This window comes from Bos taurus, chromosome 27, assembly GCF_002263795.3.
Source record: "Bos taurus isolate L1 Dominette 01449 registration number 42190680 breed Hereford chromosome 27, ARS-UCD2.0, whole genome shotgun sequence".
Taxonomy (NCBI): Eukaryota; Metazoa; Chordata; class Mammalia; order Artiodactyla; family Bovidae; genus Bos; species Bos taurus.
Window position 1 is genome coordinate 6,044,236 of NC_037354.1, and position 25,069 is coordinate 6,069,304.

Sequence of the window (25,069 nt, forward strand, 5' to 3'; positions counted from 1 at the left end):
CAGACAGGCACATTCTGGAAGAAATAACTCACTTGGGGGCCGAGGGAGGTGGGCTTGTTTGTATGGAGAAAGATAGAGTGGTCTGAAGAGAGATGTCAGATGGGCAACACCCCATTCCAGACAGAGAGAAAGCATTCCTTGAGGAGAAACCTAGAGTCCTGGGCCTTGACCTCAGGGAGGTCAACAGCTCTTGTTGAAGACAAGGCCTGGTGTTTGACTCTTGTTCTCAGACACAGAGATAGGCTGCAGACTCCTGAGTTTGGAGGCTCCTTACTTCACCTCCAAGTAACAGATGGAGCCTGGGACCACGGTGGATTTCTGAGCTTCTGGGGGCCTGGATTTCCCTGGCTTTTACGTACACGATCATGCATCTTCTGAGAAGATGACACTATGGGTGTTTCATGGAGGATTCTGCGGGAGGTTCCGGAAGAGGAAGGTTAACAGGCTGAGCTAGTGCAACATGACTGTGAGCCTGTACGGCCTGTGGCCTTACACAAGAGCTAGTTGGAACGATTTTCTTTTTTGTTGTTGGTGGTGGTATTAAAATTTCATCTCAGTCTTTTATTGCCACGTCGCCTCCAAGGACAGCATAATTTTCAGACAGCACAGAATTGCTCTGGGAAACAAGCAGGCGGCATCTGGCCTGAGAGATTTTTCATGAGATGAGCACACTCACCTCCCCAGCACAGGGCTTCATAGGTGGGATCTGGTGGCAAAGGTCATCTTCAGAGGCAAGCTTCTCACTTTTCTCTGCAGTTTGTTGTTGTTGAGTCACTGAGTTGTGTCCGAACCCAGGGACTGTAGCACACCAGGCTCCTCTGTCAATGGGATTATCCTAGCAAGAATATTTAGAGTGGGTTGCCATTTCTTCCCCATGGGGAGGGAGGGGGATCTTCCTGACTCAGGGATCAAATCCATGTCTCCTGTGTCTCTTGCTTGGCAGGCAGATTCTTTACCACTGAGCCCCCTGGGAAGCCCCTCTCAGCTCTGTCTTCAAAGACCCCAAGATGTGGGGAGAGCAAGTGCCTTCTTCTGAGGAGTCCAGATGAACAAGACAAAGATGATCGACATTCAGCTGAGGGACTTTTTCACTCATGAAGGATTCAAACACCCTCTCATGTTATAACTGTACAGAGAAAGAGCTTCTGTAAATGTGTCCATGTATATGCATGTCTGTATTTTCATTACTGAATTGCTCCACCTACAGGAATTCAAATATAATGTGTACTATTTCCACATCGAAAAACAATCTCAACTCACTCTCCCTGTGTCTTATTTGAATCAAGAAAATTCCAACATTAAATAACAAAAGTTTAATGACCCATTTGAGATGAGCGGATACAAACATATGACCACATCACAAATGAAGAGCTTGACAGGGATGAGTCACAGGACTAGAATTCGGGGGTTTTGATTCCTTGCTCAAGAGTCTTTTCATGATTGCTTCTCAGCCTTTTGGCTAAGATCAAGTGAAGAGTCCATGACACTGTGTTGCCTATGTGGGGGTGGGGAGAGCGGGTGGTTTTGTTAAATGACCTTTCAGGGCCCTTTTTGGCCTAAGATTCTGTGTCTGACGGGCAGGGGGTGGCAGGTGAACATTCGTGGTGGAGACTCTTCAGGCTTCTGCCAGCCTCGCTCCTCTAGTCCTGCTGCTCACAGCGGGGAGCAGGGAGCCCTGAAAATGAAAGAGTCACGTGCTCAGCTGTGAGGCAGTGCAACAGGGCAGAGCTGCTGAGAGCTTTGTCCTACTTTCTGGCCATTTGTGAGAGAAAAGAGGGGAGGCGGGCATTAGGCTGTGACAGGGATGTGGCGATCATCACAGGGGGGCATCCCATGTCCTGTCCTCAAGTCAGAAAGGACAGAAGCAGCAGTGGACTGGAGATCTGTCTGAGGCTTGAATTATTCATTCCTTCATCTGTTTCACATTGACTGCGCTTGGCTGGTCACTAAAGTCCTGCAGAGGAGTAAGACCCAGACCTGTCCTGAGGATTTCCAGGTGCAGCGAGAAAAGCAGACATGTGAATAAATCACAGCAGCACAGTGACAGGTCCTAAAAGGGGAGGAAGTGAAGTGAAGTGGCCCAGTCGTGTCCGACTCTTTGCGACCCCATGGACTGTAGACTACCAGGCTCCTCCATCCATGGGATTTTCTAGGCAAGAGTACTGGAGTGGGTTGCCATTTCCTTCTCCAGGGGATCTTCTGCTTTACCATCTAAGCCACCAGGGAAGTCAAAAAAAGGCAAGGAGGGAAGCACCAAGGAGCCTGAGGGCCATGAGCCATAGTGATAGATTCCACTATGCTGGGCAGGGGAGGACCCGGGAGGGGCCCGAGTGGGGGACATTGGAGCCCTTTGGAGTCTAGGGAGGGCCTGCCCTCTTACTCGTTAGCCATCTCAGAAGAGGAAGCTGCATCTTTGAGATGAATGGTGGGGATAATTATATTTAGCTCAGAAAAAAAGCCATGGAGAAGGTGTATAGACCTCCCGAGTAGAAATGCTGGACCCTGTTGGTCTCAGTCAAGTCCCTCTGTCCTTTCCTGGCTGTCCATGGCCCAGGATCACCACCAGGAAGAGTCCAGCCCCTCCTGGGTCAGTAGAGGGTCCATGCTCCCAACTCCATTTCCACCAAGGAAGAGACTTGCCCAAATCCTGGGTGTCCCCCCTGCCCTGCTCCCAGTTATCCCTGATCATTGATGGGGCCCTGATTCTACACCCACATGGGAAGCTGTGAGGACTCTCAGAGGTCTAAACCATCTCCCTCATTTTATTTTTTAAGAAAATAAGGTCAAGAGAGGAGGTAGAACCAGACCCCAGTTCCCCAGTATTCTGGACATGGGCCCATCCGTGTGTGTGTGTGTGTGTGTGTGTGTGTGTGTGTATGTGTGTGTGCATGCATGCGTGTGTGAAATCTCCAGGGGACAGAGATGTGGGACTTGGAATGGCAGGACTCTTGGCAGAGTATCTGTCGGCCTGCCCTGAAGCATGGAGAGCATCATGTTTCACTTGGGAGCAAGACCTAAGCCTGAGTGAGATCCCTCCCCAAGAAGACAGTCCTTGCCTATCTGGAACTGGCCCTCAGTCCTTTGAGGGGATGACCAAGGGCTTCACAGAGATGCCTGTGATTAAGACACGCTCCACTCCTCACAACCCAATGAGCCTGTCTGATGATATTTAGGAATCAACCAAGAGTGAGCGTAGGAGGGCCTGGGGAGAAGCCAAGGCATTGCACCAAGTGTGGCTGGATGCCTGAGCTGGGAATCAAGACAGGAGCCCAGAGGCAGATCTTCCTTGTGACTCTTAGAGTACATTCAGCTTATGGGAGAGCAAACTGGATTCAGGCAGTGAACACAGACATAGAAAGAAGGTACCTTACCAGGCTCTCTAACTGATCTAGAAAAAGTCTGGCACATGGTCTCGTACATTAGGACACTTGCTTTTATCACTCTTTACATTTCTTACCTGTAATTAATATTTACTGCCCTTCGGATGACTGCTCAAAGATATGGGATGGGTGACAAGTTTCAGCAGATTCAGAGAAAAACAAAGGACAGCGGGTTGTGAACGTCAAGTCCTGCCTTGCTTTGTTTACTCAGGAATATGCTCTTTAGAAAGAACACAGAACAATGAGCACTGGTTTGGTGATACCAGTGCCAGGAATCCATTTGGGAACTGCTAACCTAGGGGCATTCACTTAACCTTCTGATTTCCATCTTCTGCCCATCCCTAGAATGGAACTGCCTCAACCTTATCATATACTCCATGAGACTGTGTTGATCAACTGAGATAACCTCAGATTGTTTGAAAAAAATTTTAAATCCTATTTACATGTGACTTATTGTTCCTGTGACTTGAGGAGGCTGTGGAAAGGGGATCAGGCGCACGATAGTCTGGAAATCAGTAGGATATCAGTCTGGGCTCGGGTTTGATGAGAAGATGTCATTCGGTGGAAAAGAGGCCAGTTAGACTAGCTGCATTTCTGACTCTCTGAAGATGAGCTGGATTTGTACTTTGGTTTCTGGTCTACCCCTAACTGTGAGAAGTCCCTGGAAAGGAGGTGAATATTATGAAATTCTGAGAGTCTTTAAAGAAAAAAAAAAAAAAAAAACAGGAAATCAGAAAGTAGGCAAGCTTTCGGGAAAAATCTTTTATCAGACCTTCACCCTTGATGCTGGATTCATTCAACAAATGTTTGTTAAGCACCTGTTATGAGTCACACATTCTTCTAAACACTTAGCATACTTCAAGATCCCGCCTGCTTTCTGGAAGCTTACGTTCTAGGTGCCTGATCTGCCGTCCATCTCTGGTCTGTATTTTCTTTCTTCCTCTGAATGTGGTATGCAGCACCTATTCCAGGGGTCAGAGCAGATTTCAGATTTTTTCTCACCAGAACGGCAGAAAAAAAGTCTGCAGGTTCCATGTTGCATAAGGCAGATAATATTTCTAATTCCAGGTGGAACATCCCCTATGGATAGAACAAATTAACAAATTAGTTCACACAGCAAAAAATGAAGGATAAACATAGGCCACCTCCACACTGTTTATCATACTCTTTAAAAATTGTCTGGACAGGTTCCAGTTCAACTGGAAAAATAAAACAGGGACAATAACTTTTGTTGTTGTTGTTCAGTTGCTAAGTCATGTCTGATTCTTTGCAACTTCATGGATTGTAGCATGCCAGGCTCCTCTGTCCTTTACTATCTCCTAGAGTTTGCTCAGATTCATGTTCATTGGGTTGATGGTTAATCTATGAATGTGAATGAACATGAAACTAACCATCTCATCCCTGCTGCCCTCTTCTCCTTTTGCCTTCAATCTTTCCCAGCATCAGGGACAATAATACATACTTCTAAAAGTTGTTGGGAAGCTTTATATAATACATGTATTTGTATATGTTATTGTATTATATCAGGCTTCTCAAGCCTCCTGGTGTGGATATGAGCTAATACAACAAGGAAAAACAGAGTTTTGGAGAATAGAGTGGAATGATTGGAAGGATGAGTCTTGGTCTTTAGGAAAATAGGAAAGTGTTCTGATCCTCAGTTTGTGGCCTAATTTTCAGTTTTACAGACTAAAATGAAATAAAGAAAACTGACTTCTCCTCACCATGACTTGTGGATTTATAGGTCAAGCAGAACTACCCAATGTTCCCATAAGGAAAGCATTTTCTATTTGTCACAAGAAAAAAAAAAAGAAGAGGAACTACATGTGGTAATGGATGTTGACTGGACTTAGGGTGATTATTTTGCAAACTATACAAATATGGAATCATTATGTTGTACACCTGAAATTAATATTTTATGTTGAATATATCTCAATTTTTCAAAAACAGCATTTTCTATTTGAGAATGAGATGGTCGAAAGAAAGGTCTTATATCAGATCTGCAAAAGTCAATCTATCATGACTCAAAAAAAAAAAAAAAAAAAAACAAGCTTTGCTGGTGGCTCAGTGGTAAAGAAACCACCTGTCAATACAGAAGACACAGGTTTGATCCCTGATCCAGGAAGATCCCATATTCCAGGAAGCAGCTAGGCCCATGTGCCACAACTATTGAGCCTGTGCTCTAGAGCCTGGGAGCCACAACTACTGAGCCCAAATGCTGCAAGTACTGAAGCCCGAGCACCCTGGAGCCCATGCTCCCCAACAAGAGAAATCATCACAGTGAAAAGCCCGCACACTGCAATGAAAGGTAGCCCCTGCTCACTGCAACTAGAGAAAAGCCCGTGTGCAGCAATGAGGACTCAGTGCACCCCAAAATAAATACACAAATAAAATTATTCAAAAACCAAAACACTCACAGTGTTGGTCTTACATGATTTAAAAAAACAACCTTGCACAATATCTCATATCCAAATGGGGTATACACCCTCTGAGCCTGTGTCATCTCAGCTCTACCATGGTTTGGAGAGGAGCCCAATGAAGCAAAGGGCGACATACCTAAAGAAGGTCAAAGAACCACAGCCCAGAAATCTGGAGATCAGAGCTGGCCTCACTTCTCCCAGTAGCTAATGATTTCTCCTTGGATAACTCATTTAACTGCTTGTGCCTCAGATTTCCTCTGTAAAATAGGCTGTCTGTGGAAGCTGGAGAAATGCTATTGGCAGTAGGAATTGCTGCTGTGACCGTGATTGTAAACTGCTCTGCCGGACAGCAGCCTTTCTTGGGAGTGTGGTTTCCTCTCCCTGTAAAGTGTGGGGCTTCCATAGAAGATTCATTCCCTTCCAGCTATGACAGTTGGATGACGGTAATTTCTTTCTGTGAACTTTTCTCAGACTGTGATGAATCTTTTCTATTTGTATTGGAGCAAAGATGCCTCTATGACTTGTTTTATGACCCTGAAAACTCATATTTAGCCTCTAAAAACCTTTTTGTAGGGAAGATCAAAATGGTCCAGAGCTGAGTCCCAGAGGGGTCCACCTGCACCCACCACCAACACACAGACACCTCCCACCCACCCCCGCCAGGGACACACACATCAAGAGAATTCCTGCAAAGCCTTCCCCAGCCTGTCTCAGCTAATCCCTACTGGTTGGGAGCAGCTTTCTACCCTGACCAGGAGACATTTACCTGAGTTCATTTGGACCAAACAGAAGAGAACAGTGAACAGAAAGAGGACCTTCATGTTTTAAAGTTCTCTCAGGTCTCCCCGCCCTGCTGTGCAGAAAAGCAAATCTGATGAAAGAGCCAAGTGGAATGGAGAGGACAGGTCACAAAAATGGGACATTTATAGGTTTGGGGACACTAATGAGGAATGAGCACATTTATCTGGTCTACTGACTAAGGCTGTGGGCAGAAGTTACTGGATACTCTTTTCTGCCTAAAAATAGACAGGCTTCATCGTATTCAGGACCTGACCAATAACTTGGCTTCAGTGGCAGAAGAACCGCTGGGGTGATGGTTACTTAGCACCTGGTGCTGGGCCAAGTGATGAGGACAGAGACATGCAAAGATGGGGTCCCTGCCTTCTAGTAGCTTCTGACTGGTCAGCATCTACCACAGTTGGACACATGGACACACTCTCAGGTGCACAATAGCTACAAGACCACTTATAGGTGGTCTCCTGCCCCTGTTTAACCAATTTGCTGCCAACATGTTTGACCACAAGTCTTACCGAGAAAATGGATTTTGACAAAGAGATGTCAGGTGGCAGCCCCATACTTCTGGAGGTGAATAAGGGCACAGGTGAGCAGAGTAGGCACCCAGAAGAAGAGGGCACAGGCATTCAGTTCAGAGATTCCAGTTCTAGAAAGATTAAGCAGAGGAAGTGGGTCCTAACAAAGGATACCCTTACTCACTGGCTTATCTGTACTTTGTAAAAGCACCTATTAAAATAGGGCTTAAGGGGAAGTTACTTGGGAACTTTACCTCTCTGTGCCAACAGAAAGGTTCACAAAGCACTATGTAATTATAAAATAGATATTAAGATAGTGTCTATGTGTGATTCAAATGGTAAATAATAAACATTAAAATTTTTCATTAAAAATAAACATTAACATTAAAACATTAAACTCTTTTTTTATGGCTCATTGCTCTGAACCTATGTCTGAAATCACCTGTTGTAAAAATTGCCAACCTAGAGGGGTGGGATCGGGTGGGAGGTAGGAGGGAGGTTCAAGATGGAAGGGATATATGCATACCTATGGCTGACTCATGCTGATGTATTGCAGAAGCCAACACAATATTGTGAAGCAATTATCCGCTAATTAAAAATAACTGAAAATTTAAATGTATAAACGGATTGATTTAACCCTGAGAAAATAGGCTTACATACCAAAACAATACATCCTAAAAGTTCAAGGATTCTGATGAATAATTACAATTCTAAATGGATCTCTCTATAAGAGAGAAGGATTATTGTTCAATGAAAACACTAAAGTGCATATACTCGATTGTATGGGTCATTTTTTAAAAAGTCACCTTCGTAAATGACACAATAAAAAGCATGCTTTATAATTTGTGTTCATCCTTGGTATTTATACTGACCTAATGTAGGGAACATTTAAGGTAAAGGTGTATGGTATATTTTTTCTAGCATTAAAGCCCTAATAGTTGTGAAATTATAGTTTGGAAACTGTTTTCTGTACAGTTGGAAATTTCATGAACTATGTTGGAAAATCAGCTCATTTGGGTGAGAAATAAATTAACAGTATCAGGTTTTATCACCCACATCTCCCCCTATACTTTAATCTATTTTCAAGTCAGTCACAGACTTGGAATGCAACCGCTAAGGAAGAATTGCATAAACAGCCTGGAGAATTAGGTGTGCCATTCTTAAGGAAGCTAAAGTAGAAAATCAAGTTCATTGAATGGTCTTATTAATCTGGTCATAGGTTCATTGGTTTCTATAATTACAGGGTTGAAAGAAACTAAAGTTCATTTTGTTCCAACACAGAAGATAATTATTCTGGTGTGTATTACACTTATAAATAGAAGAAAACAGTATAAGGAGAGATGAAAGATACACAGGTTTGAAACATTTGATAATAGCTAAACACTTTTATGCCATTACGAGATGGTTGGATGGCATAACTGACTCAATGAACATGAGTTTGAGCAAGCTCCGGGGGATGGTGAAGGGCGGGGGAGCCTGGCGTGCTGCAGTCTATGGGGCCACAAAGAATCAGACATGACTGAGAGACTGGAAAACAACATCAAACATTTTTATATATTATAAAAACTTGATACAATTAAATAATAATTAGCCAAACAACCCAATTAAAAATTGGGCACAGGACTTAGACATTTCTCTAGAGAAGAAATACAAATGGCCAATAAGCACATGAAAAAATGCTCAACATCATTAATCATTTGGGAAATGCAATCAAAGCCTCAGAGAGATACCATTTCACTCGCCCTAGGAAAGTCATTTAAAAAAAAAGTAACAAAAATAATATTTTGGAAAGTAGACACTATTAGTAACAGTGTGGAAAAATCAGAACCTTCATACATTGCTGATGGGAAAGCAAAATGGTGCAGCTAGAAAAAGTTTGTAGAAAAAGTTGGATGGTTCCTCAATAAGTTTGAGTTCAGTTCAGTTCATTTCAGTCGCTCAGTCGTGTCCGACTCTTTGCAGTGAATCACAGCACGCCAGGCCTCCCTGTCCATCACCAACTCCCAGAGTTCACCCAGACTCACGTCCATCGAATCAGTGATGCCATCCAGCCATCTCATCCTCTGTCGTCCCCTTCTCCTCCTGCCCCCAATCCCTCCCAGCATCAGAGTCTTTTCCAATGAGTCAACTCTTCGCATGAGGTGGCCAAAGTACTGGAGTTTCAGCTTTAGCATCATTCCTTCCAAAGAAATCCCAGGGCTGATCTCCTTCAGGATGGACTGGTTGGATCTCTTTGCAGTCCAAGGGACTCTCAAGAGTCTTCTCCAACACCACAGTTCAAAAGCATCAATTCTTCGGCACTCAGCCTTCTTCACAGTCCAACTCTCACATTCATATATGACCACAGGAAAAACCATAGCCTTGATTAGATGAATCTTTGTTGGCAAAGTAATGTCTCTGCTTTTGAATATGCTATCTAGGTTAGGAAATACTTATTTTCATTTTATGTATTTAAATAATATTTTATTTATTGAAAAAACTTGTACATGAATGCTCTTAGCATTACTATTCACAATCACCAAAAAATGGAAATACACAAATGTCCATCAATGGATTAATGGACAAATGAATTGCAATGTAGCCATATAAAGGACCACGGATGGATCTAAAGATTGTCATACTGAGTGAAGTCATTCAGACAGCGAAAGACAAATATAATATGATATTGCTATACATGGAATGTTAACAAAATGGTACAAATAAACTTATTTACAAAACAGAAATAGAATTACAGATATCAGTTACAAAGGGGGAAAGGGGAGGAAGGGATAAATTGGGAGATTGATTGACACATATACACTACTATGTATAAAATAGACAACTAATACATTATTAATTAATAATTGTGTTGTTAAAATCACCTCATCTTAGAGAAAATAATTCACCTAAGGACAGGATGGTTACTTTTAGTCCCAGGAACCAGATCCTTGAACGGTCAAAAGGTATTTCTTCCACTAATGCGATGAGTTGTGGTGCTAAGTACATACACACACATGCACACACAAACTACTCTATCCCTCACCATATAAAATAGAATACAGTTCAATTCAGTTGAGGTCAGTCGCTCAGTCGTGTCCGACTCCTTGCGACCCCATGGACTGTAGCACACCAGGCCTCCCTGTCCATCAGCAACTCCTGGAGTTTATTCAAATTCATGTCCATTGAGTCAGTGATGTCATCCAACCAGCTCATCCTCCGTCATCCCCTTATCCTTCTGCCCTCAATCTTTCCCAACATCAGGGTCTTTTCAAATGAGTCAGTTCTTTGCATCAGGTGCCCAAAGTATCGGAGTTTCAGCTTTAACATCAGTCCTTCCAATGAATATTCAGGACTGGTCTCCTTTAGGATGGACTGCTTGGATCTCCTTGCAGTCCAAGGGACTCTCAAGGGTCTTTTCCAACACCACAGTTCAAAAGCATCAATTCTTCAGCATTCAGCTTTCTTTATAGTCCAACTCTCACATCCACACATGACTACTGGAAAAATCATAGCCTTGACTAGACGAACCTTTGTTGACAAAGTGATGTCTCTGCTCTTTAATATGAAAAATCTAGGTTGGTCATAACTTTTCTTTCAATAAGCAAGCGTCTTTGAATTTCATGGCTGCAGTCACCATCTGCAGATTGTGGAGCCCCCAAAAATAAATTCTGTCACTGTTTCCATTTTTTCCCCATCTATTTGCCAAGAAGTGATGGGGCCAGAAAACAAAGATCGTGGCATCTGGTCACATCACTTCATGGCAAATAGATGGGGAAACAGTGGAAGCAGTGAGATACTTTATTTTTCTGGGCTCCAAAATCACTGCAGATGGTGACTGCAGCCATGAAATTAAAAGACGCTTACTCCTTGGAAGGAAAGTTAGGACCAACCTAGACAGTATATTAAAAAGCAGAGACATCACTTTGTCAACAAAGGTCCACCTAGTCAAGGCTATGGTTTTTCCAGTAGCCATGTATGGATGTTAGAGTTGGACTATAAAGAAAGCTGAGTGCTGAAGAATTGATGCTTTTGAACTGTGGTGTTGGAGAAAACTCTTGAGAGTCCCTGGGACTACAAGGAGATCCAACCAGTCCATCCTAAAGGAGATCAGTCCTGGGTGTTCATTGGAAGGACTGGTGTTGAAGCTGAAACTCCAATACTTTGGCCACCTGATGCAAAGGGCCGACTCATTTGAAAAGACCCAGATGCTGGGAAAGATTGAAGGCAGTCGGAGAAGAGGACGACAGAGAATGAGATGGTTGGATGACATCACTGACTCAATCGACATGAGTTTGGGTAAACTCCGGGAGTTGGTGATGGACAGGGAGGCCTGGCATGCCGTGGTTCATGGGGTCGCAAAGACTCAGACACCACTGAGTGACTGAACTGAACTGAACTGATGGGGCCAGATGCCATGATCTTAGTTTTCTGAATGTTGACTTTTAAGCCAACTTTTTCACTCTCCTCTTTCACTTTCATCAAGAAGCTCTTTAGTTCTTCTTCGTTTTCTGCCATAAGGGTGGTGTCATCTGCATATCTGAGGTTATTGATATTTTCTCCCAGCAATTTTGATTCCAGCTTGTGCTTCATCCAGTCCAGCGTTTCTCATGATGTACTCTGCATATAAGTTAAATAAGGAGGGTGACCATATACAGCCTTGATGTACTCCTTTGCTGATTTGGAAGCAGATGGACCTAACAGAAGCAGAAGATATTAAGAAGAGGTGGCAAGAATACACAGAAGAATTATACAAAAAAGATCTTAAAGACCCAGATAATCATAATGGTGTGATCACTCACCTAGAGCCAGACATCCTGGAATGTGAAGTCAAGTGGGCCTTAGGAAGCATTACTGCCAATAAAGCTAGTGGAGGAGATGGAATTCCAGTTGAGCTATTTCAAATCCTAAAAGATGATGCTGTGAAAGTGCTACACTCAATATGCCAGCAAATCTGGAAAACTCAGCAGTGGCCACAGGACTGGAAAATGTCAGTTTTCATTCCAAATAGAATGTGCTCTGATTTTATTTGTGAAATATAAAGTAAAACTCTTTCAATCCCACCTTTATGTCTATAGGTGGCAATTTGTGATGCTTTTGGAACTGAAGACAAAGGACTTCTTGATAAAATTATGTAGAATTCCATAAAGAGAAAAGAATTCTTTGTGGATTCATGTTCAGTCACATTATTTGTAGAATTCATTCTTTATGGAATGTTCAGTCACAACGTATCCAAACAAAATGAAATATATTTCACTACCCTTACAAAATTGAGGATGTAGCATCACCAATGCAATAGTCTCTAAAATCTTAATAAATTTCAGGCCAGAGTCTCCATCTCTCTATCTATGGAATGAAACCTTGTGATTTTTAAATCCTTAAGAGGCTGAAAGCTATGCAATTTTTGATCCTACCTCTAAAATTCATTAATATAATAAATTGTTTGTTGTTGTTGTTTATTTAAGTTGTGTCCAACTCTTAGTGAACCCATTGGACTGTAGCCTTCAGGCTCCTCTGTCCATGAGATTTCACAGGCAAGAATATCTGAGTGAGTTGCCATTTCCTTCTCCAGGGGAATATAATAAATAATAATAATAATTTAAAAATTGACCTAAAGATTTACCTAATGATTGACCTAATGATTTAAATGCCAGAAAAATTCCTATTTGACATACTATCATAATGAAAATGCACTTTGGACCACAAAATGGTGCATATTTCCATGATATTTCTACACTTCTTTTTGGCCTTGTGAGAAACATGAAATAGCGGAATTTAGAAGTTAAATGATGAAGTTATTTTATAGATTAATCATAATACCTTTCTTTTGTGCATTTTTATCATTAAAAATAGACTTTCATAAGCTTTATCTCTTTAGCAATTTCATAATCTAGACAAGCGTAGTTATCACTATTCCAGCTTCAATAGTTAAGAAACAGAAGCATGGGGGTGTAAGTTCACGCATATTGTATAACCATAGGCTTTAGCGTGGGGATCGTTTGGTTCCTTGTGCAATATTCACTGCCTACATACCTGGTCATAATTTAAACTCTACTGTCCTAATGTGTTAATCATATATTGTCGCACTTTTGTTACCTTGTCACTTAACTAACAGACTCTTAACACCAGTACCCCAACATCTGGGAACTCCTTAGCAGGAGAAGCTTCATCATTAGTTGGTTGATATCAATATTCTATACATTGGGCTTCCCTGATGGCTCAGCAGGTAAAGATTCCACCTGCAACGCAGGAGACACAGGAGATAATGCAGGTTTGATCCCAAGGCCAGGAAGATCCCCTGGAGGAGAGCATGGCAACCCACTCCAGTATTCTTGCCTGGAGAATCCCATGAACAGAGAAGACTGGTGGGCTAGTATGGGCTTGCAAAAGAGTCAGAAACAACTGAAGTGACTGAGTATACATACAATATTCTATACATTAAGGATGTGACTGTAATCACTAGAAGACCCTATAAAAGGACAAGGCCTTCCCTCTGTCCCATTCTTAGCAAGCTTAATCCAGTCGTCTATTACTTTAGAACTTGTAAGGAGAATTCCGTTCTTTAAAAAAAATAAGCATTAATTTGCCCATTGATTATGACCTTGGTTTCTGTATCTGAGTAAGGGAATCAATAAGAGTTTCCTCAAGGGATTATTTGGGGACTATAAATAAGGGAAGTAAAACTCCAGATGCCACGTTTGCAATAAGGCATATTTGATAGATAATAGCCACCTGCTGGGGACAGCCCAATGAACTGGAGGTCTGCTGCAGCCTCCTGAAAGAACAGGCTGTTGCTCTTTTGATTGTCAACGACAGCAAGGCACTGGAGCTTCCAGGTACCAAAACTCTGCAGCACGAGGAGGGAGTGTCTTTCCCCTTTTCACTGGTTGGCAATCCAGGTGGAAGAGGAAAGAGACACAGACATGAAAACTGTTAGAGACGGTGAGACACGAAAGTCAGAGGAAGGCAAGTCAACCTACCTAAAGAGTATGGCATTCCTGAGAAGGAAACAGAATTTTCAGAGAAGATGTAATGTGAGCTAGAGGGAAGGAATTTATTAATCAACACATGTGACATTTCAGATGAATAAGCGCTAGAGATCTGCTATTCAAATTGTGCCTGCCGTCAACGATGATACATTGTACTCTTAATATATATATGGTAGATATGATGCTAAGTGTTTTTATCATAATAAAATTACTTTTTAAAAAGGAAATAGTGCTAAAATCCAATTTAAAAATAGTTTATAAAGTAGAAAATTAATGAAATAAGCCAGTTGATAAGACTTACCAATTTTCAGGTAAAACCAATTAAATGAGAATTGCAGTTACATATCTCTTAATGAAATGTTGAAAGCATAAACAAAAAGAAATGAAAGCCTACAAAAATCAGGAGTCCTGTTAGAGAACAAAAGCAGACCTGCCTTATGTATCTCTCACACAATTCTAAATGCTAGATGAGGAACTGGCACCTTTGAGATTTAAAGAGGAAAACTGTTGCAATGCTTTGGTTCCATAACTGATTATCTCTTATGGGTTTAAAAAAGAAAGAAAGAAAATCATTCTAAATTATTCAAGGAATCAGAAAATATTACATCCAAATGCTATTTTTGAAAATGTTGTAAAATTTACCTTTTTTTCTATCCTACAGTGCCTGTTTGTTTGTTTTTAAGAAAAGGAATACCAGATGTTATTTTCCACCTTTAGATTTGCCATTTTCAAACTCATTTTCAGGTGTCCTTGTAACAAAGGACAGAAAGCAGGACCTTCAATGTTAAAACTATGTGGCTTTGCCATTCTGTTGGTTCAGGAAGTAACAGCTACTAGCGAAAAGTATTTAGTGGTTGGCTAAATTCATCTTTTCCCTCTCCAAGTCATGCTTAGGTTCATACTTATGTTTTCTCTGTCCAAACTGGCTTTTCACTTTTACTGAAGCGTTTCTTACTCATCATATGTCTATTTCACCACACAGAGTGTTTCATAATCTCCCTTTTATTCCTGAAGAAATAAGCAGAATTTTCAGCCTTCGGTATCCCGATGGAATTATCTCACACTCCCATAAAAGCCATAGTGAGAGTCTTGATTATCTATAATAAGACCAATTTCTCTGTTCCTCAGAGGCTTCCGTCCTCTTCCATCAGAGGCTTCATCAGCTGGCTTCCACCAAACCAGCTGGCTTGGTTCCCAGCTACATGAATTACATCAACACAGCCCTTGCGTGTAGACTAAGTGAAATAATACACTGGGTCCCCACCACCTGACTTTGGCTGAGGGCAGTTGTTCTTATTTGTGGCTAAGGATTCTTGCCACAATATCCATTTGAAGTGATCTTCCCACTGACTTCCTCTCATCCTAGAATCCATCTGGTGTGTCTTTCTTTTGTATTTATTCCTGCTGTAGTGTGCTGTTGTGCTGTCATGTCTGACTCTTTGTGACCCCACGGACTGTAGCCCACCATGGTCCTCTGTCCATGGGATTTCCCAGGCAAGCATACTGGAGTAGGTTGCCATTTCCTCCTTCCAGGCGATCTTCCTGACTCAGGGATCAAACCTGCATCTCCCACATTAGCAGGCAGATTCTTTACCACTAAGCCATCGGGAACTTCAGTTAAAGAGCGACTGGTCAGCATAACCAGCCTCCTTTCCTCCAAGCCCTGAAAAGTCCTTTGGGCTTTCTTTTCACTATCCTAACTCAATTCTTCAGTTACTTCCTATAATCCCCCATTTTACACAAACCCCCTGTACAGCTAGCCCGATCCTCGGTTAAGCCAGGGAGAAAGTTGGGGCGATTATTTACCATTTCTTAACATCTTACACCAAACTCTTATCTCATGTGTCTTGCAGGTCTTTTTTCTCTTCCAGGCTCAACATGATTCTTTGCAGGGGAGCACACCAAGCCCATACAGTCACGTTTCCTTTGTCTCCCGAGGTTCTCAAATAACTGATGGAAATAGGTCTCCAGAAGAGCTGTCTGTTTCATGGTCTTCACCAGCTGTGGTCATGCTACTTGCTTCCCAGGATGAATTACTCATTCACACAATCACAAGTCGCTGGGCTCAGGACATTTTTGCCCACTGTGCTCATCAAGAGTTACCCAGGGCATCAACACAGTCATCACTGGAGTTGAGACTAGATTTCAAGTACCGGCCTTCCTACAAGTGCTGCTTATACTCACACACTCAGATCCACAGTCATCGGGGACTCACAGGGCCGCAAGCCTTCCAGCCCGGAAAGCCCTTGTCCAGGGCTTGTTGAGAAGCCTGTCCCAGTCAGTGCTGCCAGGAAACATCCTGAGAAAGGAATGTGTGTCGTCTTAGGTAGAGCAAAGTTGTGTAAGGCAGAAAAGCCCACACCCACACCTTGAGACTTCTGGCTCAAAGTAAGCTGGGTCAGGGTCCTGGCATGTCACCTGATCGCCACGTCATCTAGGTTGGCTCAACAAACTCTGCTCTTAATTTGTCCTACAATGGGGCAGACATGAGAACTACCCATTACAGGAGCCTTGGATGGACAGGCAGGAAGTAGTTCCTAGCTTTCCTAGAGGAGCTCTCAAAACTCAGAGAAGGGAGGAAGCTGCTGGAAGAGAAACAACAGACCCTCTGAGGCCTTCTTGTTCTCCCGAAAGCTTCACCACAGTGCCCACTGAGGCATGTGTGCTCAGTTGGGTCTGACTCTTGGCAACTCCATGGGCTGTAGCCCTCCAGGCTCCTCTGTCCATGGGATTCTCCAAGCAAAAATACTGGAGTGGGTTGCCATTTCCTTCTCCAGGGGATCTTCCTGACCCAGGGCTGGAACCCAGGTCTCCTACATTGTAGGTGGGGTCTTTACCTTTTGAGCCACCAGGGAAGCCCATGCCCACTTGTCCACATAGGCCTAACAGAGCCATTCCATCAGTCCCCTGTGGAACGCACCCCTGCCCCTGGCTGCTGGGGTCAATCCCATCTCCGCTGTAAAAGTAACACTGATGTGACTCATGTGACCCCAGGAAACCTCTCTGGTCCATCAAGAAAGATGCTGTGTTAATGAACTCAATTTCTCTTCATTAGTGTTAAAGTCAGTGTGTTAATTGCTCAGTCATGTCTGACTCTCTTCATTAGGACAGACTAATTTTAATTTTTGTTTTTATTGCTAAAAGCTTCCCTGGGTCTAGTAAGATATCCTCCTATGACCCAAGAGATAAGGGCAAACCAGCTCAGAGCAGGCCGAACCTGCAGGGCCCTGATGACCACCGCATGTGCGGACAGGAAGGAGAGATTAGGTGTGGCCATTATTAGTCATAGGAAGCCAAATGGGGATGTGAGTGACAGAGCCGGGCCACCCTGGGCTTCCTGATGACCGGGAAGCTCTGGGCGGTGGATGAGCCAGTGGGAGCCGAGTGATCAAAGCCTTCTGGGGGAAGGCTTCTCCAGGTGCAGTGGGCAGAGAGGACACAGTGGGCGAGGGGAGCAGACAGCAGGCAGTCAGGTGTGTTACGACTGGCTCTGCAATGACCCAGAGCAACCTGCTGCCTAAAGGGTCTCTTCCCACCAGGAGTACAGCAGGTGTCTATAAGCCTGGCCAGGCCCGGGGGCCTGTGCTCAATTGCTTCCCTGAAAAGATAGACAAGGTGACTAACAGAGCTGCTGGCTCAGAACTGACCCTGAGGAGCCCGGGGGCTCACGCCCTTGTCTCCAGGCAGAAATGCAAAATCCTCTCTGGATAACATGCTTTACTATTTCATACTCTCAATGCCCAGGAAGTCCTTCCTTATGTTAAATTTATGACTTTCTTGAGGTCGTTTTAAGTCTACTATAGACTGGCTCTGCCTAGGGTTGAAGTAGTCTTTGTTTACACATACATACTTATTTATCCTTGCTAATGCTAAGTGGCTTCAGTCATGTCAAACTCTTTGCAACCCCATGGACTGTAGCCCATCAGGCTCCTCTGTCCGTAGGATTCTCCAGGCAAGAATACTGGAGTAGGTTGCCATTTCCCTTAGGTACATCAATTCTGTCTTTTTAAATGTAAAATTGAAGAGTACTTCAATAACTTCACAGAGTCATTTTTTAAAGATAAAATCACTTAAAATCACCAATAATCTTAACACTGGAAATGAAAATATTTTTGTTTGCTTTTGGACATATTTTTCACAATTAATTTTACATCAAATATACAAAAACTGTATCCTGTTGGCATTATTATGGACAAATAATGCCATTTGTCCAGTTATTTCATCCTTTTTTTTTTTTTTTAAAATTTCATCCTTTTCTGTGGCTAACTTTGACTCTTATTTCTTGTCTCCTCTCTCTTGGAATCCATCAAGTTCCTCCAGGTCCCAGTTGGATGTGGTGAATGCTGCAGGCTTCAAATCCAACATTCCCTAGACCTGTCTAGCCAGCCCCTTGCTCCTCCTGCTCTCCTCGTTCCTGATGTTGCCTGATCCCCAGGACTTTTTCCCTTCCTTCCTTCTCCATCACCAAGGCGTAAGCCCAGTCTCTGCAGAAATCCCTTAATTGTTCCCTCTTCAGAGCACTGTCTCCACTGCAGTCACTGACCGTGGCCTCCACTGTCAGGAACACCGCTTCTTTCCGGCCTCTGCTCTCCCACATTTCCAGTCCAAGCCCAATTCTTTTGTTGGAATGAACATTCCAACACGCAAGTATGATTATGTTCACACCCCTGGAGCACCTGGGAACCTTGTCTTATTTAGCCATCCCAAGTCTTTAGTACAAGATCTGTTCTTTCTTTGACAACATCACAGGCTCTTCCTGCACCCTCCTCATGTGATACTTGTAATCAGTCCCTCTCTTCTACAGTTATGCTGAGCTTTTCCACATTTTCTTAGCAAATCATTCTTTCAAGATTCTGCAACTTCCTACCAACTGCACCCTTGGCCTGAGAATCTCTGCTTCTCTTTCACTTAACAAACTCCTAATCATACTCCAAAATCCTGCTCAAATTTTCTTAGGAATCCTTTCTTAATTCTATTTGTATTTATCTTCCCCACATGCTGGATACATGCACATTTTAGAATAAGTAGCATCCTGTTGTTTTTATTTATTGAGATATCTTTCTCCCCACATAGTCGTACTTCCAACTCATTACATTTCCCAGTGCCTAGGAACCAAAGGAGGTACTCAAAAATATGTTTAGAATAAAAGAACAAATGATTTGAATGTTTTCCTGGGAGAGTTTATTACATCCACATCTACCAGTAAAAACTGTATTGATCTGGAAAGTATTGTATATCTCAAGCTAGCCGTTTTCTCTAAGATCAGGTCAAAAGATCACGTGTGGCAGTTTTCATCTTTTCCTTTGCTGCAGTGAAAGTTTAGATTGGCGCCACAGACAAAGCCCCAGTTCCTCTCTGCTCAGCCTTTCAGCTCTTGTCCAAAACACCTGCATTAGGATGGATGGCCCAGGAGGCAGCGGACAGAGTTTTGGCTTCCATGTCAACACCTCTGTTCAAAGGTAAGCAGCAAGCGTCCTTTTTTTTAGAGCAATAGCCTAATTGGAATTCCATGTAATTACAAAATTTTTGACATTTGCCATCGCCTTTTATGCACCTGACAACTTTGAATCCTGGGTCTGTATCTGTATAAAGAAACAGTCAACGTTAGCATCTTAAGACCATCTCAAGAACCAAACACTAGTTATCTTAACCCAAAGGCGTACAGTGGAGGATGGCAAGGGACAGGAAATGGACTTCTTTTGTATACGATCTACCATCAAACTCAGATCCTTGATTCTGGCTTAAAAGTCACCTTCACTCTCCCTGAAAAATGAACTTTCAATTCAGAGGCAACTGGCAAGAGAAATGGTGAGGGATACTTTAGAATACAAAGGTTGTAATTTAAATAATCTAGAAGTTGTGTAGAGGGACAAAGAAGGACTTGCTGAGGCCAAGTGTGAAGTGCCATGGCCTCACGAGACAAGTCCTAAGTGCAGGGGTCCCTGAGGAAAGTGGGCGGAGCCACCCTGCAAGGGGGATGACACACCTGGGCTCGGCAAGCAGGGGCAGCAGAGGGTAGAACTGCAAAGAGTTAAAAAGACGTGCTTTCTCCCCACTGTGAGAGAGTGCCTGGATTTGATACCTTAAACATGAGTCAAGTTACCAGAGTAATTGTATTGATATCTCACTCTGTACTTCAAGTACTGAAATTGGTAAACAAATTTTTCTCTTAAAGAATATATTATGGTGCAATGATGAAAGAAAAAGCTGGGAGACTTCCCTGGTGGTACAGTGGTTAGGAATCCAACTTGGCAATGCAGGGACATAGGTTTGATCCCTGGTTTGGGAACTAAGATCCTACCTGCCTCAGAGCAACTAAGCCTCCTGCATGCTGTGACTGAGACCTGACTCAGCCAAAGAAATAAATAAATTAAAAAAAAAGAAAAAGTTGATGAATACAATGAAAGCAGAGGCACAATCTCAGAGACTTAGAAGTAAGTGGGGAAGGTTTCTGATGGATACCATGCCCAGGGTGCTCTGTTTATCACAGGCACTGTCGCTGATGTGAGATTTGACCATTGAGATTTGAAGAGGTGTTACCCTCTCCCTGTCCTAATTTTTGTCATCAATAAGCCTTGATTAGATCAATGAATCAATTGATCAATCAAATTATTTTATCACTTCATTTTCAGAACAATAGTCTTTTTTTTTTTTTAACCTATAAAAACCTGAATGTAGGGAATTCCCTGGCAGTCCAGTGGTTAGGATTCAGTATTTCCATTGCCAAGGCCCTGAGTTTGATCCCAGGTTGGGGAATTAAGATCCTGCAAGCCATGCAACACAGCCAGCCCCCACCCTGCAAGAAAAAGAAAGAAAGAAACCCTGATACTATCACCATAATCGAAGTCATAAACATATTCATCACCTCCAAAAATTTCCCTGTGTCCCTTTTTGTTTTGTTTTTGTTTCTCTTGTGGTGAGAATATAAGATCTACTCTGTTAACAGCTATTTAAATGCATAGCCCACACCATTAGCTATAGGCTCTATGATGCACAGCACACCTCTAGCATCACTGAAATTTTAATCCTAATGAACAACAGTCCCACTGACTTCGCTAGCTGCTTCCTCTGGGAACCCCAGAGACGTTGCGATTGTCTACTCCTCTGTCTTTGATAGTTTTCAATACCCCATAAGGTTCATGGTTTCGAGTTCAAAACTGTAAAATCAAGTCCAGGTATATAACTCTGCTTCTTCCAAGAGACAGAGTTATCTCCTCAGATCTATTATTCATTGAGTTAAACCCCAACACAATCCAAAGATTGTTTGCATTATGGCTTCGATGGCAGATGATCCCAGAATTGTCTCAACGCTGCTGAGAAATGTCATGTTTAGGGTGCCCTGTGCCTAAGGGCACCCTAGGCAGACTAAGCTGTGCAATAGTCATTGTTAGGGATCCCTTTCTTTGGGGGATCCAACACTTTCTACGATGTTCACTCTGTGGCTTTGTCTAGTGTTCAAATCTACTCAAAATAATCCTGTCTTAGGGGAGCTACTGTATCCCTCCAAGTGCTCCAGTCTCAGGATGACACAGGTTGCTTGATTTCAGGTTATTCTGGAGCAGGCGTTTGTACTGTCTGGTTGTCTTCTCCAGGTCCTTCCAGTGGGAGACAGAAGCGACACACACCTGTCACCCAACAGAGGAGCTCATTCTCACTGCACCCACACACAGTCCAGACCCCTATTCAATCTGCATCTCTAGTCACCAAAATGAACTATAAAACATTCAGAAAACTAGTGCTCTGAATGGAAACAAGAGAAGATAATATTGCAGGCTCTGGAGGAAGAAGTTCTGAATCCACACGACTTTTCTGCTGCTTAGGTGGCTGTGATTTAAGAAAGAAACTCTTCAAGGAGCTGAGAGTTGCCTGACCTTCAAAAGGAGGTGATAAATCCTATCTTCTAATTGTATGTGAGTTCTAGCAAAGCACCCAGCACATCGCAGGTGCTTATTATACACAAATCATTATCCTATTAATTAAAACAGGTGGGACATACTTTGATCCTAGAAGCCTCCAGCCCTGGAATCTTCTAACCAATCAGTAGGAGCAACCAGAGGAAAGACGGCAGAGTATTTGGAGACCTTTGACTGGCCCAGCGGCTAACAGCTCTGTCATGCCCTGGGGACAGTCCACTTGTTCTTCTCAGTTTACTCATCTGCAAAATGGGGACAATAATAGGGCTTATCTCCTATTGTGAAGATTATAAGCCTATAAGCCTATTGTGAAGATTAAATGAAATTATGGGAAGCAGTTGGAACAGACCCACATTAAGTGAGCAGAATGTAAATATTATCGTTTGCGATAACGTCCTAGTCTTCTGGATTGCCTCCGTAAGTTATAAGGCAAAATGATCCAGTGTTATGAGTCTCCTGTACAATAAAGGCAAGTTCATAACAATATTTTGTACACTGAGCACTGTTTTCATGAAGCAAAACCAACTCACCTGAGTATTGACTCAAGACATCATTACTGAACCTGTAACATGCTAAGTCCTGCTCTGCGTGTTGGGTTTTACACAGCGAACGGGCAGCTGATCTCTAACTCTCTGCTCAGGTTTACGTTCTCCACTCATTTGCATGTGCCTTTGAGACATAGGGCAAGCACACTGGGGACACAAAAGTCATGTGGTCCAGAACCTCCAGCAGGCAGACCACAGTATGTGGACCACTCTGAGAGCACCGCAGTCAGTCTCCAAGCCAACTGTGTCACATTCTGCTTGCACTCTCTTGGCTTGATGCTCCCACGTTTCAGGAGATCTTCGGGGGTCCTGCCCTGGGGGCCTGTCATACTCCTCCCTAACCTTCCCCACAGGCAGAGCAGACTAAGTCATGCATGTATTGTCTCAGGACACTCCACCGCTCAGCCCACCCGCCCCCACAGTTACCTCCCATCCATTTTCCCTCTGAAGGTCCTGCCATGGACCGACCCATCCCGGGCTCTGTCACTTACCCGGGAAGGGGGGCTTGCGAGGCACAAGGTAGCGCTTTACTTGGTGGTGAAGTGGGTGAGACCTGTTTGTTCCCCGTCCCAGAGATTCTTCTTGTTTCCTGGGACCTTTGGGGTCCTGGCGGTTAGCATGTGTGACTCTGGAAAGTCCTATTTCAGGGTAAACACACAGCAGAGAATGTTCACAGACTCAGGAGAGTGAGGGGCTTATACTCCAAGAGACGAGCCGAGAGTGGAAGTGAGAGGGGCGGGGGAATCAGCCATCAATGGTCATGCAGGACGGACATGTCCCAGGCCTGCTGTCCGGCTTAGGTGACAACATGGCCTGTGCGCTTCCAAATTTTCTAGGTGGGAAGATCTCATGTTAAGTGTTGTAACCACAGGAAAACGACAGCACAGAGAGCGACACAGAAGCTCTGGGAGGCACAGAGGTGTCCATCCCCTTGGCCATGGGGACAGGGCCACGGGTGTTTGCACACGTCCAAACTTAAGTAGGTGCAGCACCCTGTGTGAGGACCATACCTCAACAAAGCTGCAGAAACAGAAAGGGGAGGATGGATGTAGTGGGCTGGAAGAGGGGCAAACGTGACCTGTGTGTGTGAGAGGCAGAGACAGAGATGAGCGGTGTCTGAAATGGGAAGTGGCGGAACCTGAGTCCCCATGGAAGTTAAGCTGAGCAGCTGCCAGGCTGTCACCAAGGTAGTCGTAGAGACCCCCTGAATGTCAGTCCTTCCTGACACACACTGTCCTTCTCTGTAAGGGAAGGAGGTGCTAAAAGAATGGGAAAGCACAGTCAGCACTGGCAGCCTCTCTCCTGGGAAGCTGCGCCACCAGCACCTTCAGAGTGTCATTGACAGGACTCCCCTGGAGGTCCAGTGGTTAAGATTCCGCCTTCCAAAGCAGGGGGTGTGGGTTTGATCCCTGGTCTGGGAACTAAGATCCCACAAGCTTCAGGGCGCACCAAAAAAAAAAAAGTGTTGTTCACAAACGCAGGCAGAGACACCTGCTGAGCAACCCACCAGGAGCTGGGCTCCCAGAGCTGAGTTGCTCAAGGCCCAGGGGACTCCTACCCTGGAAATGACCATCGCAGAGAGACCCTGGGCCTCAGGCCTAGGTCCCGTTTCTGATTTACCTGGAAAGAGAAGAACCACAAAGAGAAGAGTGGATGGAGCGAGGAATTGCTTCATGTCGCCAAGGGGGCTGCAGCTGGGACGTCCAGGGCTGGCCGAGGGTGGGTGGGCGGCAGGGAGGGCTTCCTTTATAGCCGGGCTGGGGGGTGCCGGCTGGGAGGGCTGCAGCCGCAGTAACTTCCTACTCACAAAAGCACACAGGTGGTGCATTATTTTCCCACCACTAGCGGAACAAACATTGAGCCATTTTTCTCAGGAAGTAAATAATATGCCTGAATGCCTTGGGTAGCTTTAGTGAATAAGATATGTCAGGCGAAGAGTGGAGGAGGGAGGAAGAGGAGAGAGGCAAGAAAAACTAAATCACCAGTTTCAAGTGCTGATGGCTAAAGCACTGCTGTTCGTTAAAATGACATAAATAAAGCTGTCACAGTACTGCTATCTTGTCCTCAGAATGTATCTTCAAAAACAATGCAAGTTTTACAGTATATGGGCAACTTATTTCTACACGTTTCCTTTGCCTATAAGAAAACAACTCCGACTGAAGCAGACCAGCGTCATTTGAACTCTGGTTGGCTCTTAAATTGTGTTAAGGAGTTAGCACTGAATTTTCCAAGTATGGTAAGAACCCTCTGGTCACATTAAAAAAAAAAAAAAGTTCTTTTCCCTGAGTTATATATTTCAAAGTATTTTCCGATGATGTGATAGAACATGGTGAGTGTTTTTGGAAACAACCCAGGAAGGGGAGGTTATCGAGGAAGAAACAAGACTGAGCCCGTGTTGACACTGGGTAACACTAACAGGAAGGGTCACTTTTCTTTTGGGGGAGAAAGGTCACAATCAGCCTCATAGCTCATAGGTGGTATTGAGTACCTCTATTAGGAGACACCAAATGCAGGATTGTTGTTCTCATTTTAGTGGCTG

General features: G+C 43.6%; 2 protein-coding genes across 3 annotated transcripts; both read right to left on the minus strand.

The window, feature by feature from the left end:
* Nucleotides 1–1,298: 1,298 nt before the first annotated feature.
* SPAG11B (sperm associated antigen 11B) lies at nucleotides 1,299–6,702 on the minus strand. 2 transcript variants are annotated; one of them, XM_005225933.5, is made up of 3 exons: nucleotides 6,564–6,702; nucleotides 4,270–4,460; nucleotides 1,299–1,675 (listed from the first exon to the last, which is right to left on the minus strand). In XM_005225933.5, the coding sequence occupies exons 1-2, from the start codon at nucleotides 6,616–6,618 to the stop codon at nucleotides 4,273–4,275; spliced, it is 243 nt and encodes an 80-aa protein (XP_005225990.1). In that variant the 5' UTR covers nucleotides 6,619–6,702; the 3' UTR covers nucleotides 1,299–1,675; nucleotides 4,270–4,272. The 2 variants fall into 2 exon arrangements, with proteins under 2 accessions (XP_005225990.1, XP_010818522.1); XM_010820220.4 differs by lacking the exon at nucleotides 1,299–1,675 and having other exon boundaries at nucleotides 4,128–4,460.
* LOC783025 (sperm associated antigen 11B) lies at nucleotides 1,439–24,205 on the minus strand. Its single transcript, NM_001098154.1, has 6 exons — nucleotides 24,151–24,205; nucleotides 23,022–23,168; nucleotides 22,069–22,227; nucleotides 7,108–7,238; nucleotides 4,270–4,460; nucleotides 1,439–1,675 (listed from the first exon to the last, which is right to left on the minus strand). Exons 1-3 carry the CDS (start codon nucleotides 24,203–24,205, stop codon nucleotides 22,220–22,222), a joined length of 210 nt encoding a protein of 69 aa, NP_001091623.1. The 3' UTR covers nucleotides 1,439–1,675; nucleotides 4,270–4,460; nucleotides 7,108–7,238; nucleotides 22,069–22,219.
* Nucleotides 24,206–25,069: the final 864 nt, after the last annotated feature.